Raw genomic sequence first — 16474 nt, 5'->3', positions numbered from 1 at the left:
CAAGATGTCACCTGAGCCACCAATGCAATTCTAAAACACTTATAGACCGAACAATCAGACTATGTACTTGAAACTGTAGATGGTGTCACAGGAAAGGCCTTTGCCCTTGCAGCGGCCGCACAGATCCTGGCGGTGAGGACGGCGCAGATCAATGTTCCTCTGCTTCCGTTCACAGCAGCAGCGAGTCTTGCAGCAAACCTGGGGAGACAGAACATGGTCAAATTTTACAAACAGCTTCAAATGGTTTCAACTACTCATACCTGGCACTGAATGGACTCCACTCTATACGGATTCAGTCCTGGGCACTTCCTGCAAGCTGCTTGAAGTACACCTGTGGAAATTGCCATCTTAGAAGTTTGAAGGGCCAAAAGCATTTTACCTTGGAGGTTCCCGAGATGCACCACACAAATGCACTTTCCCATCGAATATTGCACTTACTGCAGTGATAAAATCCGTATTTCTGCTCCAGAAACTAAAGAATAAATGGTTAGAATTGTGATCTTCATTTACACAAGAAATACACGGTTTCTGCCACAACTCCATTTGCATGTAGTTAAAATTAAACTGCCTTCGTTTACCTCACTGAATATTGATACTAGGGGTTTGTAAAAAAATAAAAATAAAAATAATAATTATATAACACTTTTGCAAGTTTGGGGTCAGAAAAGAAAAGTCAGACTAGTCTAGTAATTGTGAGTTGTATTCACCCAATCAGCATTGTGTGTCAACAATTACTTGCATATTTATGAGGTAAGTTTTTATTCAGTGATGACCCATGTGAAAAGACCGCGAAACCAGACTAGCTAGGATTCATCGCGAACCATTATTTGGAAGTACAAGAACCACTAATTTTGTGCGGAAATTAGAGTTGCCATGGTAACTTCCCACAACAAACCTGGAAGTTTGACCGTTTATTTCGCTGAACCACCGACTTCCCCTGCAGCTTTTCGTTGTGCGTCGGTTCATCCGGTTTACACTTCTCGTCGTCTTCCGTCTCGCTATCCGTCTCCTTGCTCTCATCCCTCCATCGTCCTTACTTTCACCGGCAGTCGTGGATAAAGAGAAAATCCTGCGATCGAAGACAGGGGAGTAGATGGCGACGGGGCGGGAGAAGCGCACGGAGTTGACGGGTGTGCTGGGCAGGGTAATATTATTTTTCAGAGGACTGATGGACGGCGTCCTTGGTAAGTCCCATTTATCTCCGCGATAAAACAGCGTTTTGGGCCGAGTGAGCACTGAACAGTGACATCTACCTTTGGGTTGACCTGCACACCGAACTCTCTAGTGTTGGCCTTGCGGAGGCGCGGCGTCAGGTTCGGGCTCACCTGAGATAATATCGCTTTTAATTGCGCGCGCTTATAAAAGTCGAAATAATCAGGGGCGTCTGGCGCAACATAAAAATTGTTTCCCTTTTTGTTCCAGTTCTGGTGCTTAAATTTCCCGTTGCCGGATAAAAGGGGAAATAGCCAGGATAGCCTCCACAGTTGTAAGGTGCAATGAGAAACTCTTCCATTGTGGCGTGATCGTGAGAAGCGACACTGCCGAATATTTATTTTCTTCCCGAGAACACGCCTTAATTGGCGAGACCTAATTATGATTGATCACGTGCTGGGCGTGGCTCAGGGAGAGATTGCGAATGTGACGTTAATGATCGATCTCTCTGTATTTTTTATATATTTGGTTTATTAAAACTAAAGGTTTACTAAAGGGTTTACATTCTAGGTTCACTATACTGTTGTTCAAGATCTTCAATCTAGGTTGTCTTACCAGGATAAAGTGTGTTTTGTTATGATGACGAGGTAATTTCCTGTTTTGCTTTGTCTAGGTCCATTTAATTTTATAATTAAAAGAAAGTATGATAAATCCATTATTGTCTGTATTATACAATGGGATATCTTGAAGCACTGTTAGTAATAATAGTCGTTTAGCAGACACTGTCTCAGTCAAAGCAACCTTTACATTTTAGGAACAGCCCAGTTGGCCCAAAAATGAGTTCATGTATTCATGAAGTTCATGATTTAACAACCTTTGGATTACCACCAACTCCACATACAAAGGAATGACTAAAAAAATTATGAAATAATTTTGGCGTTAACCTTTCACAATGTTTATGTCAGTGAATCACATTATTACCATTCACTGTGATATGGAATATACATTGTGCTTCACCACCCAACATTAATTCACACGAAACTGACAGAGGACTAACAAACAAGCCACAGGGAAGCACAGAACTCACACCATTGATTTTTACTCGTTTGGATGGCACAAGGTAGGATATGCGTTGTAAAATAATATTTTGTGATATTTAGGTGTTATAAAATAATATATTGTAAAATGCAGGTGTTTTAAATAATGTTTTTGATTACATAGAGCAGCAGATAACTCCTATAAACGGATTGTAGAAAACAATATTTTTTAACTACTAGCAAAGTAAACAATTATTTTATTCACTGAATTACAGTATATACATTGGCAGCCCACGTGACTGTAATATTGACGTTTTGTCAGACAGACCAATAGCCCAGATAATGTGAAACTGGCCCCTTCAGAAGGCCAAATAGCTGGTTTAAAGCTAATAAAACACTCCCAGAGAACATATTATTGGCATTAACTTATTACAGTGGCAGTTTTTCCTTCTGCTCTCATTCAGGACATGCAGGTGCACACATTATCATAAGCCATCCAGATGGAGATGGTTTCCATAAATGCAGTCTGAGATATGATTAGATGATTAGATTAGATTCAACTTTATTGTCACTGCACATGTAGGTACAAGGCAACGAAATGCAGTTAGCATCTAACCAGAAGTGCAATTAGCAGTAAGTACAGAATAAAGGTCTATAATATGTACAATAACTATACAGGTAAGTATTATGGACATAATTTACAGATATTAAATACTATAAGCACAATATACAGATAGGTGTACTATGAACATACTATACAGATGGGCTATGTAAAAGTGTATGTACACTATAGGCAGAACTATGAACATAATTTACAGTATTGCAATAGACATTAAAGTGCATAGAAAATATTTCAATGTGCAAATGGATTATACAGTGTTCCTGGATGAACAGACAGTATTGCAAGTAATAACAAGTTACTTTTTGCTTGTTGTGAGTAAATAAATAAATCAGAGTGTTGAAGAGGGGGAGGAGTCTATGTGTGTGGTGTGGGGGGTGTTGAGGGGTGTCAGAGGGCAGAGTTCAGCAAGGAGACAGCTTTAGGGAAAAAGCTGTTCCTGAATCTTGTGGTCCTTGTCCGGAGGCTCCTGAAACGCCTTCCGGAGGGGAGGAGGTTAAACAGTTCGTGGTCAGGGTGAGAGGAGTCCTTGAGAATGCTGCGAGCTCGACGTAGACAGCGTTTCCTCTGGATGTCCTCAAGAGCATGAAGTGGTGTCCCTGTGATGCGTTGGGCAGTTTTCACCACCCTCTGCGGTGCCTTGCGGTCAGCCACTGAGCAGTTCCCATACCAGACTGTGATGCAACTGGTCAGGATGCTCTCAATCGCACACCGGTAGAAGTTCACTTGGATGGCTGAAGAAAGCTGGTTCTTCTTCAGTGTCCTGAGGAAGAAAAGGCGCTGGTGAGCCTTTTTGACGAGGCTGGAGGTGTTTGTAGTCCAGGACAGGTCCTCCGAGATGGTGGTTCCCAGGAACTTGAAGCTTGAGACACGTTCAACAACCATCCCGTTAATGTGGATGGGGTCATGCGTGCTTCCATTCTTCTTCCTGAAGTCCACAATGAGCTCCTTGGTCTTATTGGTGTTAAGGAGCAGGTTATTGTCAGCGCACCATGTGGCCAGGTGCTGTACCTCTTCCCTGTAGGCAGTCTCATCGTTGTCACTGATGAGGCCAATCACCGTGGTGTCATCTGCAAACTTAATGATGGAGTTGGATCCATGCACAGGCTTGCAGTCGTGGGTGTAAAGGGAGTAGAGGAATGGGCTCAGCACACAGCCCTGTGGTACGCCAGTGTTAAGTGTGATGGTGGTGGAGTGGTTGTGGCCTGACCGAACATGCTGAGGCCTGTTGGTCAGAAAGTCCATAATCCAGTTGCAGAGGGAGGTGTTAATGTCCAGGTCTCCAAGTTTTGTGGTCAGCTTGGAGGGAATGACGGTGTTAAATGCTGAACTGAAGTCAACAAACAACATCCTAACATACGTGTTGTTATGGTCCAGGTGTGTGAGTGCAGAGTGCAGCACTGTGCATACTGCATCCTCTGTGCTCCTATTTCTGCGATAGGCAAATTGGTGTGGGTCCAGTGTGGGTGGGAGGCAGACTCCCATAATTCAATTAAATGCATGTCTGTTTCCTAGAACATATTACATTCACTTATTCTGTAAAATATTGTATTTATTACTTAAAGCTGCAGTAGATAACTTTTGTAAAAATATATTTTTTTATATATTTGTTAAACCTGTCATTATGTCCTGACAGTAGAATATGAGACAGATAATCTGTGAAAAAATCAAGCTCCTCTGGCTCCTCCCAATGGTCCTATTGCCATTTGCAGAAAATCCATCGCTCCCGTTAAGAAACAACCAATCAGAGCTGCGGTCCGTAACTTTGTTTGTGTTCAGAATGTAGAAAAATGTATATAATAAGTGAGTACACCATTAATTCATTTTCCAAACCGTGTTTTGAGCTTGTCCTGAATCACTAGGGTGCACCTATAAGTGTTTATATTCAGACTATTTTAGATTGCTTCGGGGGTACCGCGGCGGAGTAACCCAGTACCTTTGTGATTCTTCATAGACATAAACAGAGAGAAGTAGTTCCGGCTACGATGTTCTTCCGCAAGATGCAAGCAGTTCTGTTTATTAACCGCTAGAGCGTCAAAAGTTACCGACTGCAGCTTTAAGGTGTAGCTGTTAATAATAAAATTTAAAGCATTTAGCAGACACTTTCATCCAAAGCGACTTACACTGCATTCAAGCTAACAATTTTCTCCTAACATGTGTTCCCTGGGATTCGAACCCCCAACCTTACTTTTGCTAACGCAATGCTCTACCACTTTAACAGTGGACTGACCAGTTCAGTCATGGCAGTATGAAGCATTTTTAAAATACTTATATGTATATTTCCAATACATTTTACAAGCTTGGACTGTTAACATTAATGTGATGTACTGTAGATGTATTTCATTCATAAATTGAAAGTCATTGGATAACCAATTTGGATCACTGGATAACTACTAAGCGATCAGCATTCCTGTAATATGTCCGGGGGCAGTCATGGCCTAATGGTTAGAGAGCCCAAAGGTCACGGGTTCGAGTCTCAGGTCTGGCATGGATCGTAGGTGGGATTAGTAAATGTCCAGCGGTCTCTCCACCCTCAATACCTTGACTAAGGTGAGACCCTTGAGCAAGGCACCAAACCCCAAAGTGCTCCCCGGGCACCACAGCATTGGCTGCCCACTGCTGTGGGTGTGTGTTAACAGTGTCTGTGTGTCTTTCACTACTCAATGCTGTGTTTGTGCACTTGGATGGATAAAATGCAGAGCACAAATTTAAATTAAACCATACTTGACCACAAGTCACCTCCTTTCCTAATATGTGGTTCATTCATAGGTTTCAGTCTTAAAACATATTCAGTTGTCCTTTAGAGCCATTTGTTGCCCTGTCATACACTAGCAGGAGGAAATGTGTTATAATGAAGGCTGGGATTGCGCAGCGCTTGGATACCTATTTACTCGTCAAGTGCCTGGGTAATAATTGATAGATTTCCTGAGAGGACAAAAAACGGGCCCATATGGGGCCAGGTGGGTTATACCACAGTTGCAAACAGCTCGGAGTGAGGTAAGAGACACAACTCACTTGTTTAACATATGGAAAGCTGTCCAGTTCTCTGACACCATGAAAGTGACGTGGATTGTTTTGGCGTTCATATTGTTCAGTCATCTACAGTGGACAGCAGCTGCTCCAGGCACAGGGCTGCACACATGGGATAGATTTAGCAAACTTCCATATCCCAGTGACAAAGCCTTCCTCTATGACACTTTCCCTGACAAGTTCATGTGGGCTGTTGGCACCGCTGCCTATTCAGTTGAAGGAGCCTGGGAGAAAGATGGGAAGGGTAAGTCTATCTGGGATACTTTCACTCGTGGTGGGACCCGTGTATCCAGAGGCGATGTGGGCAGTGACAGTTATCACAACATCCCGGGAGACCTCCGAGCCCTGCAGCAACTTGGAGTCAGTCACTACCGCTTTTCTCTGTCCTGGCCGCGCATCTTCTCCAATGGCACCAAAGAAAGCTACAACGAAAAAGGTGTGGAGTATTATAAAAGTCTAATTCGAGGATTGAAGAAAATTAAAGTGCAGCCCATTGTGACTTTATATCATTGGGACCTGCCAGACAGTTTGCAGACCTTATTTGGAGGCTGGAGCAATTCGGTTATGGTGGAACTATTCAGAGAATATGCAGATTTTTGTTTTAAAACGTTTGGATCGGATGTGAAATTTTGGATTACCATTGATAATCCTTTTGCTGTGGCCTGGCATGGATATGGAACTGGGGTTGTGGCGCCTGGTATCAAAAATGACTCCGTTTTGCCTTTCAGAGTTGGACATAATCTTCTAAAGGTAATTAGAGCCTTTTATGTATTAATTATATATTTAATAAACACAGATAATACAACCCACACACATAGACATAAAAATTTCCAATTATAAAGAATTGACTTTTTTTCTGACCTGTGTTGTCTTCTAGGCTCATGCAGCTGCCTGGCACATGTATGATGACCGTTATCGTTCCAGTCAGGGTGGGCAAGTGTCCATGGCTTTGGCCTCCCACTGGATCAAACCTAGCAGAACCAGACAGGAGAACAGGAAAGCCTGCCAGTGTTCTCTGGACTTTGTGCTCGGCTGGTTCGCCCGACCATTGTTTGTGGATGGAGACTATCCACCCTGCATGAAACGCAATTTGATCCACAGACTGCCAACCTTCACGGAGGCCGAGAGCTTGTACGTTAATGGAACAGCAGACTTCTTTGCCCTGTCTCACGGACCTGCTCTTAGTTTTCAGCTGATCAATGAAAGTCTGCGCTTTGGCCAGACAGAAGCCCTGGGTCTGAGGATGTTGCTGTACTGGGTCGGTGGCGAGTACAACAATCCTCCCATCTTTGTGGTGGAGAGCGGGTGGTATGGAAGTGGCAACACGAAAACAAAGGATGCTAAGCATATGTACTATCTGAAGCGCTTTATTATGGAGACTCTAAAAGGTGCATTGATGAATTGAGGATGTTTGATGACATGACAAGGATAGAATTAATAATAATAGACTAAATATTAGCCAGTATATTGCCATTTTGAGATTATCTTATTTATATATCTTTTAATGGTTAAAGAAGCATTTACAGTGTATATTTATTTAGTATTAACAATTCACATTTCACAGTTAGTAATTGATTGTAAACAGTAATTTTCTTCTCTTTACAGCAATTCGCTTTGACAGAATAAATGTGATTGGTTACACAGCCTGGTCTCTGCTGGACGGGTATGAGTGGTACCGTGAATATGGAATACGACGAGGGCTATTCTTTGTGGATTTCAACACTGCTGATCTGAAAAGAAAGCCAAAGACCTCTGCCACTTTCTATAGCAAACTCATAGAGAAGAATGGCTTCCCTCAGCTGCCTGAGAACCAGCCTGCGCAGGGCGTCTTTCCCTGTGACTTTGCCTGGGGAGTTGCAGCCAACTCAATACAGGTAATGAATTTAAAGGGCACCTATTATTCAAAATCCACTTTTACATGGTGTTTGGTCATAAATGTGTGTTGATGGTGTATGAACACCACCTCCTTACAATTATTAAAATCCACCCACTCCTTATTTTATAATCCCCATTAAACCAAATCATTCTCACTGGGCATGCCATCTAACTGCACACATTTCATTAAAATAAAAAGAAATGGCTTAAGAGTGTACACTTCACCCCAGCAAATCAAACTTACTTGATTGTTCTTGTTTGTCCCGCTCAAAGGTCATTTTGTTAGAACTTAGATTCTGTTTAGATCTTCTGTTGTGTTTAACTTTAGTCTTTGATCTTTATTCAGGCTTCAAACATTGATATACAGCATTTGGATATATTGAAAATGTATTTTTATTTCGTTTATTTTTAATTCTGCCTTCTGATCCTGATTTGAAGGTTGATACTATACCTAGCCAGTTTGCCGACCCTAGCGTTTACATCTGGAACGTTTCTGGTAACGGAGAGCTGAAAAAGGTCCCGGGTGTGCGGGTGCCCCCTATGCACAGGAAATACCACTGTGCCAATTACGGCAGCATCCTCCAGCAGGTGTCTGACGTGCACCGTATGCAAGTCACACACTTCCAATTCTCCATCAACTGGTCCTCCATTACTCCAACAGGCCGGGTGTCTGATGCTAACGAAACACTTCTGAAATACTACCATTGCTTTGTCAGTGAGCTACGAACGGTTAACGTGACCCCTGTTGTGACCCTTTGGCAACACACAGGGAAACTGTCCAGCCTGCCAGCACCCATGGAGGCTGGTGGGGGCTGGCAGAGCGAGGAGACAGTTCAGGCCTTTGCAGACTACGCCAGGTTGTGTTTCCAACGACTAGGAGCTCATGTGAAGCTGTGGATCACGCTGAATGAACCTAATGATGAAGACCTTGAATACACTGTGGGCCACCAGCTGCTCCGTGCGCATGCTTTAGCTTGGCACGTCTACGACACTGAATTCCGCAGAGCCCAAGGTGGTAAGGCATCGCTGGTCCTTCATATGGACTGGGTCGAACCTGCGTTTTCTTTCAACAGAGAGGACTCTGAGCCTGCAAACCGAGTTCTAGACTTTCGAGTCGGCTGGTTTGCAGATCCCATCTTTGGTAGTGGTGATTACCCAGGGGTGATGCGCACTTGGCTCCAACAGCGAAACAATACTGATCTCTTCAGCTACCACTTACCTACATTCAGCGATGAAGATCGGCTGTTGGTTAAAGGAACCTACGATTTCTTCGCCATCAGCCATTTTACTACCTCGATGGTGTATGATGGAGTGGGGGACACATATACCTTCAAAGACAAGCTGAAGGTACAGCTGATTTCTGACGTGACCTGGATCATGTCTTCAAGACCAAACTCTCCTGTGGTCCCCTGGGGTCTTCGCAAGGCACTGAACTGGGTTAACTCTCGATACAAAGGGGTTCCCATTTACGTGATGGCCAATGGTGTTCAAGAGGACACTGCTAGTTTTAAGGATAGCTTGCGTGTCTACTACTTTTACAACTACATTAATGAGGCCTTAAAAGGTAAGGACCCATACAATATACCGTGTTGGCTTCAATAAATACATACAGGTTGGCTTATACAGATCCCAGTGTTTTGAGAAAAAAAAAAGCCTTAAAAAACACCCCATTTTATTCAGAGGCCCAAAAGGAGCAAATATGCAGTTTGGTGCCTTTACGGATATTTATATGTCCAAAAAAGTAAGATGAAATTCTGACAGTTTGTAATGTAAATCAGTGAGATATTTATAACATTATTGCAGATGTTTAAAGCTCTGTAGTTTTTATTGTGAGGGGCAAACATATAATGCGATTCAATACAATCATGACTGAAAAATACACCAAAAATGTTCCTTAAAAGCAAAGCCCTTTATATAATACTTTGATATTATTTTTACTTGCTAAAAAAATATAAACTCTCACTCAGATGACAGAAGGAATGTAGAAGTTTTTTTTTTCATTCAGTTTAGAGGCCTTTGTAATTTGTGTATCAAATCTGATACTGTAAGTTTTAACATTTATTAATTAGGTTTTCCTAATATGGCTATTTTTTTGTTTTTATTAGCTCCATTGAAAACCTTTCTTGTAAATTTTTATAAAAATAAAATGAGGTGTTAGTTATTCACATTATTTAAAATAGTAAGATTATTAAGATTGTATACTGATATTAAATGTAACTCATAGATGTAATTAAACTTATCGGAAGTGCTTAAATATTATATGTTGTTTATTTATAAAATACAAATCTATAAAAATTTTTATCATGTTTGTAGTGTGTCCTAGGCGTTGAATTTTACAACATCTTTTTTTTTTAGTGTCACAGTACATTAACCCACTTGGATAAGTTCTGATGACTCAAAGCAATGCTGATTCTATTTGGAGCCACAAAGCTCACATTGTACACACACATCCACACACAGCAGCTTAATTATTAAGCAGAAAACTGGGGAAACAGTTTGCTGTTCTCAGGAAAACTAGCAAGCCGCTCAGAAAAAATATTTGTTTACCATTCCCAAAACACTGGCAAGGCCTTATTTACTTTGTCATCTGAATTCGCTTTATAGTTATGTCATGAGTTCTCTTCAGTTGTTTTCTAACTTCTGATTGGTTCTTTTTAGCATATACACTGGATGGAGTCAATCTGAAGGGATATTTTGCATATGCATTCAGTGACCAGCGGGATCCAGGCTTTGGCATGTATGGTCATGTGCAGGAGGAGGTCATTTCAAAATCTTCACTGGCCCATTACAAAGACATTATCCGCAACAACGGGTTCCTTGCCCCAGGCACACCTCAACAACATTGTCCCCATGCTCCAGTGCTCCTCACCAAGCAGCCTGTTGTTGGCTTTCTCTCTCTGGTGAGCTCTTGCATGCTGATCACAGTGTGCCTTGTTATCTACTATGCAGTCAAAAGGCACAAAATAGCCACCAGAAAATGACAGAAAATGGTTCCAGTGGACACTTAAACTTTTTATTTATTTGTTTTACCGGTTAGTTTAAATACTATGCTTTTAACACTTTCTTAAATTGTTGCAGATCTGGAAAATCTTAATGGCTACTACACAAGCCAGGAATGCGGGGATAATTATTTAACTGCAGTTTTACCATGTAAAAACACTATTTATTTCTAAGAAAATGAATTTTGCATTATTTGACCAAGTTTGCACAACGGCTTGGTTTTTGCACACAAGTTGTAGAATAAAAGTTATTGGGGGAATGTAATTAAATCTGTTCTTACGTTTTGAAGACCTTACTATGGTTAGCTTAAGTAAGTGATGTTACAGAGGTACTGTATATATATATATATATATATATATATATATATATATATATATATATATATATATATATATATACAATTTAATGTATTAAATGTTTAATGTTATACTTAATGTCAGTGTAAAGTAACTTTGATATCTTTAATTTTCCATTACCTATAATTTATATGTACTTATAATTTTCTTTATCTGCCCTTTTAAAGCTATATTTTACGGAAGCCCTGAACCGCATGGTGGAGAAAAAAAAAAAGGAAACTTATCTCGTTATTTCGAGTTATTAAGTCGTTATTTCGAGTTATTAAGTCGTTATTTCGACATAATAACTCGTTATTTCGACTTATTAAGTCGTTATTTCGACTTATTAAGTCGTTATTTCGAGTTATTAAGTCGTTATTTCGACTTATTAAGTCGTTATTTCGAGTTATTAAGTCGTTATTTCGACTTATTAAGTCGTTATTTCAACTTATTAAGTCGTTATTTCGACATAATAACTCGTTATTTCGACTTATTATGTCGTTATTTCGACTCATTAAGTCGTTATTTCGACATAATAACTCGTTATTTCGACTTATTAAGTCGTTATTTCGACTTATTATGTCGTTATTTCGACATAAGTCTCATTATGTTAAGGCTTGTGTTAAGTTCAGTATGAGCCACTAGAGGGCAGAATAAGACCGCGAATCAAAGAACGCATTGTAGTTATGTTGACCTACGGTTAAGCACTTTTACAGGTGGGTGCTCCAAAATCCCAGAAGTTTATCATTGGAAATTGCATTCATCCCAGGCATATGCATTAATTTCAGGCTAACATATATTGAGGTGAAATTTATGTAGCCCATAAATGCAATATTACCGTAAAAGTTTGCCATAAATACACTAGGTATAGGCGTTTATTCTATGTAGTTTTCATAACACTGGATATTCTACTAATTCATACTTTTCTAATACATTGCCTAATGGGCTATTAACTTATTTAATAAGTACATATTTTGTGCTAATTGCTAGTATTGTATGGGGTCAGAATTGTTGCATTATTCCAAATAAATAGATTATTATCCATAAATAAATGTAACGAGATTCACAAAAATATATCAAATTCACAAATAAATGTAAAGAGTTTCACAAAAAAATATAAAACGCACAAATAAATAAAATGAGATTTGCAAATAAAAAAATATATATTTACAAATGTGTTTAATGTCACAAACACAACTCTACCTGGCATTTATTTGTGCACCGCTGTCTGTGCATTTGTAAATTACTGCACGCATTTGTGGATCGCTTCCTGTGCATTTGTGGATTTGAAACACTTCTAGCGTCGACGTGCACATAAATCCACAAATAAGTGGACTCCACCCACCGTCTACTTAACCCAATCAGACAACGCCCATGTTGCACTGACCAATCGCAGCACGCTCTCTCTCCAACCAATCACGTTTTGCCTAACAACCAGGGCGGGATCAGACCATAGACAGTAAGGATCAGACACATGAACGCGAGTCACTCGCTACAGTCTCTTCAACATGGCCGATCAAGAGGAGTAAAGACAGGTGAGTGATGCTAAAACAGTAATTAACTGAAGTTTTACCAGGTTCTTGATATGTCATCATTTGTCATAACTAGTGAGGTAGTTTGACAATTTACGCCATGATTTAATAAGTTATTATTTGCTCTCAAGCACCATTTCGAAGACTGTCGCATTTGTCTGCCACATACATCAAGGGTGTCTTAATTCTAAAATGGACCATTATTCATTGTGAGGTGTAAATTGTTGTAATTTCTTTACTTTTGAATTTCTTTACTTGTGGCCTACAAAATGCGACCTCCTTGAGAAAGCAGCCATCGAAACAGTCAGCGGATTTATTTTACATTTAGAATTACTGAATTTGTTTATTAGATTAAATAAACTATTACTTAATATTGAGTGCAAGATGAAGAATATGTGAAGCTGCGGGTAGATTCGATGTGCGCCTGTAGTAAGGTTGCCAACTGCCCTAATTATACAGATATACGTTTGGGGTAAGATCTTCCACTGCATATTACATGAGACTCGGTTTTATTCCCCCTTGTCACCCCCCGCAGTGGCATCGTCTCAGATACTACGAGTATGTGTGAACTGAGGGTCATAAGCTGTTGTTACGTTACCTGGAATGCATGACATGACCACAGCCTGTTCATAGATTTATTGTAATTTATTATAAAGCACATTTGAGGAAAAATTGGTATGTCGTTCAGGTTACTATGATTGGAAGTATTAATAACATGTATTTAGTTACCACTTATAGTCCAACTGAACTTCTTGTACTACAAGTGGTAACTAAATACATATTGTTTTAAATAGAGGTAGTATATTAAAAGCACATTTTAGTTTATGGTGTCTCAAAAGAGCACAGTTGAGTACACTTAGATGTTCTTAAGATTATATTTTTTATTAATACTTTGCAAATCAAATTAGCGATATTTATTGTTTTAATATGTATTATAAATGGCTTAATTACAATATAAATCCTGTAAAAAGTATTTTTCAAACTTCTCATTCTAAGACTCATTGCAGTTTGACAGTTTTAATGCATACAACCTTCCATAAAATGTTAAGAGTTGTTTGTATGCATCTTCTGATTATTTTTCCACACAGTTACTACAGACCAGCTACAAAAGCTTACATCATTTTGGACTGGATGGGAAGTCCCATCCAAGAATCTCCAGGTAAATGTTTGGAATGGAAGATACTTCAAGGCTTCTACCTGCAGCAGGACCCTGATGATACCAGCTGAAATAACCACAATGGATAACTTTGCATCTACATTGCAAGCTTGTGCTAACACATCCTCCACTGGATTTGGACTCATTTAATTCTGGACACTGGTTCTATGTAATTTTTTTTCTATGTACAAGTAATAATAATAAATAAAGTACTTCAATAACATTTTAAAATAAATTTAATTATTTTACATGTCTTAAAAGGTTGTTTCCACAAGTTTTACTTAAGATACAACTATATATACACATTTACAACCTTGCTGTCAAAATTAGAGCAGCAGAAATAAACCTTCAAATATCCCTTTATTCAATCAAAGTCTGTACATATGTGAGAGTCTTGAGGTATACATCTACTCCAAATGAATCAGACACTTGCAGTGGGTCAATTTGCTCATTTGTGAGTTGTGGCCTGTGAATTACAGGCACGTTGACTGCAAAGTGAACATGGTCAGCATCTCCACCATCTTGTTCAACTGCCATTGAGTCTGAATATTCCATCTAAAGGTAAACAAATAAATCATTTTAAATATGGGGGGTTAATCTAACAGAGCAAAACCAATAAAGCATTGTAAGAAGAAATAATTACCTCAGGGTTAATTATTGGATTCTCTCTCTGGCCAAACACATTCTCTCATCCGACGAACGATAGTTGTATGAGTGACACCTAAAATGTTACTGATGTTTTCCTGGGGTAATCCAAGCTTCAGAAAGTGGATTAGTCTGTCATTTGCTGCCTCACTGTCCTAAAATGCATAATAACAAACACAGAACATTTTGATCAATGAAATAAACCTTGTTCACAATGAAATATTAGTCTAATTGGTAAATACAGCACAGTACTTTAGATTTTTTTATTTTTAGCAGATAGCAAATATTCCAACAATATTTTTAAATGTAACATGCTACATGACCAAGTGGTCATTTAATTACCTTAAAAAATGGGTGGGTTCAGAAAACACCAGAGAGGTAGAAAACTGGGAAACACTAGTTAAATTACAAATAACGTTATAGTTTTATTTTGGATGTTACTACAGTAATGAGCATTATATATAATAGTAATTAGTGGAGCGGCTTGGCCCTGGTGTCAGATCCCTGGCGATGATCTGCACTAATGCCCGAGCAGCACTTTCACCTTGTGCAGAAAGGCCCTGAACAAACAGTAAGTAAACACAAACTGCAGCCAAATATTTAACTGAACAGACTGTAGTTTAAAGGTGCATGGAGTAACCGTTCCAGTTATATACAAGGGAACATAATAATGAGGAAAGCCAACTTTTCACTAGTGATCGGAAGTCAGGTTCTTTTTTCGAAAACTGGTTCTTTTCGACAGTTAATTTCAATTAACATGTCATGCATTCCAGGTAACGTAACAACAGCTTATGACCCTCAGTTCACACATACTCGTAGTATCTGAGACGATGCCACTGCGGGGGGTGACAAGGGGGAATAAAACCGAGTCTCATGTAATATGCAGTGGAAGATCTTACCCCAAACGTATATCTGTATAATTAGGGCAGTTGGCAACCTTACTACAGGCGCACATCGAATCTACCCGCAGCTTCACATATTCTTCATCTTGCACTCAATATTAAGTAATAGTTTATTTAATCTAATAAACAAATTCAGTAATTCTAAATGTAAAATAAATCCGCTGACTGTTTCGATGGCTGCTTTCTCAAGGAGGTCGCATTTTGTAGGCCACAAGTAAAGAAATTCAAAAGTAAAGAAATTACAACAATTTACACCTCACAATGAATAATGGTCCATTTTAGAATTAAGACACCCTTGATGTATGTGGCAGACAAATGCGACAGTCTTCGAAATGGTGCTTGAGAGCAAATAATAACTTATTAAATCATGGTGTAAATTGTCAAACTACCTCACTAGTTATGACAAATGATGACATATCAAGAACCTGGTAAAACTTCAGTTAATTACTGTTTTAGCATCACTCACCTGTCTTTACTCCTCTTGATCGGCCATGTTGAAGAGACTGTAGCGAGTGACTCGCGTTCATGTGTCTGATCCTTACTGTCTATGGTCTGATCCCGCCCTGGTTGTTAGGCAAAACGTGATTGGTTGGAGAGAGAGCGTGCTGCGATTGGTCAGTGCAACATGGGCGTTGTCTGATTGGGTTAAGTAGACGGTGGGTGGAGTCCACTTATTTGTGGATTTATCTGCACGTCGACGCTAGAAGTGTTTCAAATCCACAAATGCACAGGAAGCGATCCACAAATGCGTGCAGTAATTTACAAATGCACAGACAGCGGTGCACAAATAAATGCCAGGTAGAGTTGTGTTTGTGACATTAAACACATTTGTAAATATATATTTTTTTATTTGCAAATCTCATTTTATTTATTTGTGCGTTTTATATTTTTTTGTGAAACTCTTTACATTTATTTGTGAATTTGATATATTTTTGTGAATCTCGTTACATTTATTTATGGATAATAATCTATTTATTTGGAATAATGCAACAATTCTGACCCCATAAAATACTAGCAATTAGCACAAAATATGTACTTATTAAATAAGTTAATTGCCCATTAGGCAATGTATTAGAAAAGTATGAATTAGTAGAATATCCAGTGTTATGAAAACTACATAGAATAAACGCCTATACCTAGTGTATTTATGGCAAACTTTTACGGTAATATTGCATTTATGGGCTACATAAA

General features: G+C 39.3%; 1 protein-coding gene, 1 long non-coding RNA gene and 1 pseudogene across 3 annotated transcripts; 1 reads left to right on the top strand and 2 right to left on the bottom strand.

Moving 5' to 3' along the window:
* Positions 1-54: 54 nt before the first annotated feature.
* On the bottom strand, positions 55-1576 carry LOC113109967 (zygote arrest protein 1-like; annotated as a pseudogene).
* Positions 1577-4953: 3377 nt separating this feature from the next.
* Positions 4954-11035, top strand: LOC113109966 (klotho-like). Of its 2 annotated transcripts, XM_026273897.1 has the most exons (7): positions 4954-5805; positions 5904-6588; positions 6716-7226; positions 7444-7712; positions 8152-9277; positions 10372-10613; positions 10792-11035. In XM_026273897.1, the coding sequence occupies exons 1-7, from the start codon at positions 5759-5761 to the stop codon at positions 10846-10848; spliced, it is 2937 nt and encodes a 978-aa protein (XP_026129682.1). In that variant the 5' UTR covers positions 4954-5758; the 3' UTR covers positions 10849-11035. The 2 variants fall into 2 exon arrangements, with proteins under 2 accessions (XP_026129682.1, XP_026129681.1); XM_026273896.1 differs by having other exon boundaries at positions 10372-11035.
* A 2919-nt stretch (positions 11036-13954) lies between these two features.
* LOC113109965 (uncharacterized) lies at positions 13955-15810 on the bottom strand. Its single transcript, XR_003293032.1, has 3 exons — positions 15750-15810; positions 14380-14536; positions 13955-14291 (listed from the first exon to the last, which is right to left on the bottom strand). It is a non-coding gene; the product is annotated as an uncharacterized LOC113109965 (long non-coding RNA).
* Between the last annotated feature and the right edge of the window lie 664 nt (positions 15811-16474).

This window comes from Carassius auratus, chromosome 10 (assembly GCF_003368295.1).
Source record: "Carassius auratus strain Wakin chromosome 10, ASM336829v1, whole genome shotgun sequence".
In the NCBI taxonomy this organism is placed as follows: Eukaryota; Metazoa; Chordata; class Actinopteri; order Cypriniformes; family Cyprinidae; genus Carassius; species Carassius auratus.
Note: the sequence above shows the minus strand (reverse complement) of the source record. Positions and strands in the feature narration are given on the sequence as shown.

Coding starts and splice junctions, on each gene's coding strand:
- LOC113109966 (XM_026273896.1), top strand. CDS start 5,759: ATGGGGCCAGGTGGGTTATACCACAGTTGCAAACAGCTCGGAGTGAG. Junction 6,589..6,715: donor TTGGACATAATCTTCTAAAG/GTAATTAGAGCC, acceptor GTTGTCTTCTAG/GCTCATGCAGCTGCCTGGCA. Junction 7,713..8,151: donor TTGCAGCCAACTCAATACAG/GTAATGAATTTA, acceptor CCTGATTTGAAG/GTTGATACTATACCTAGCCA.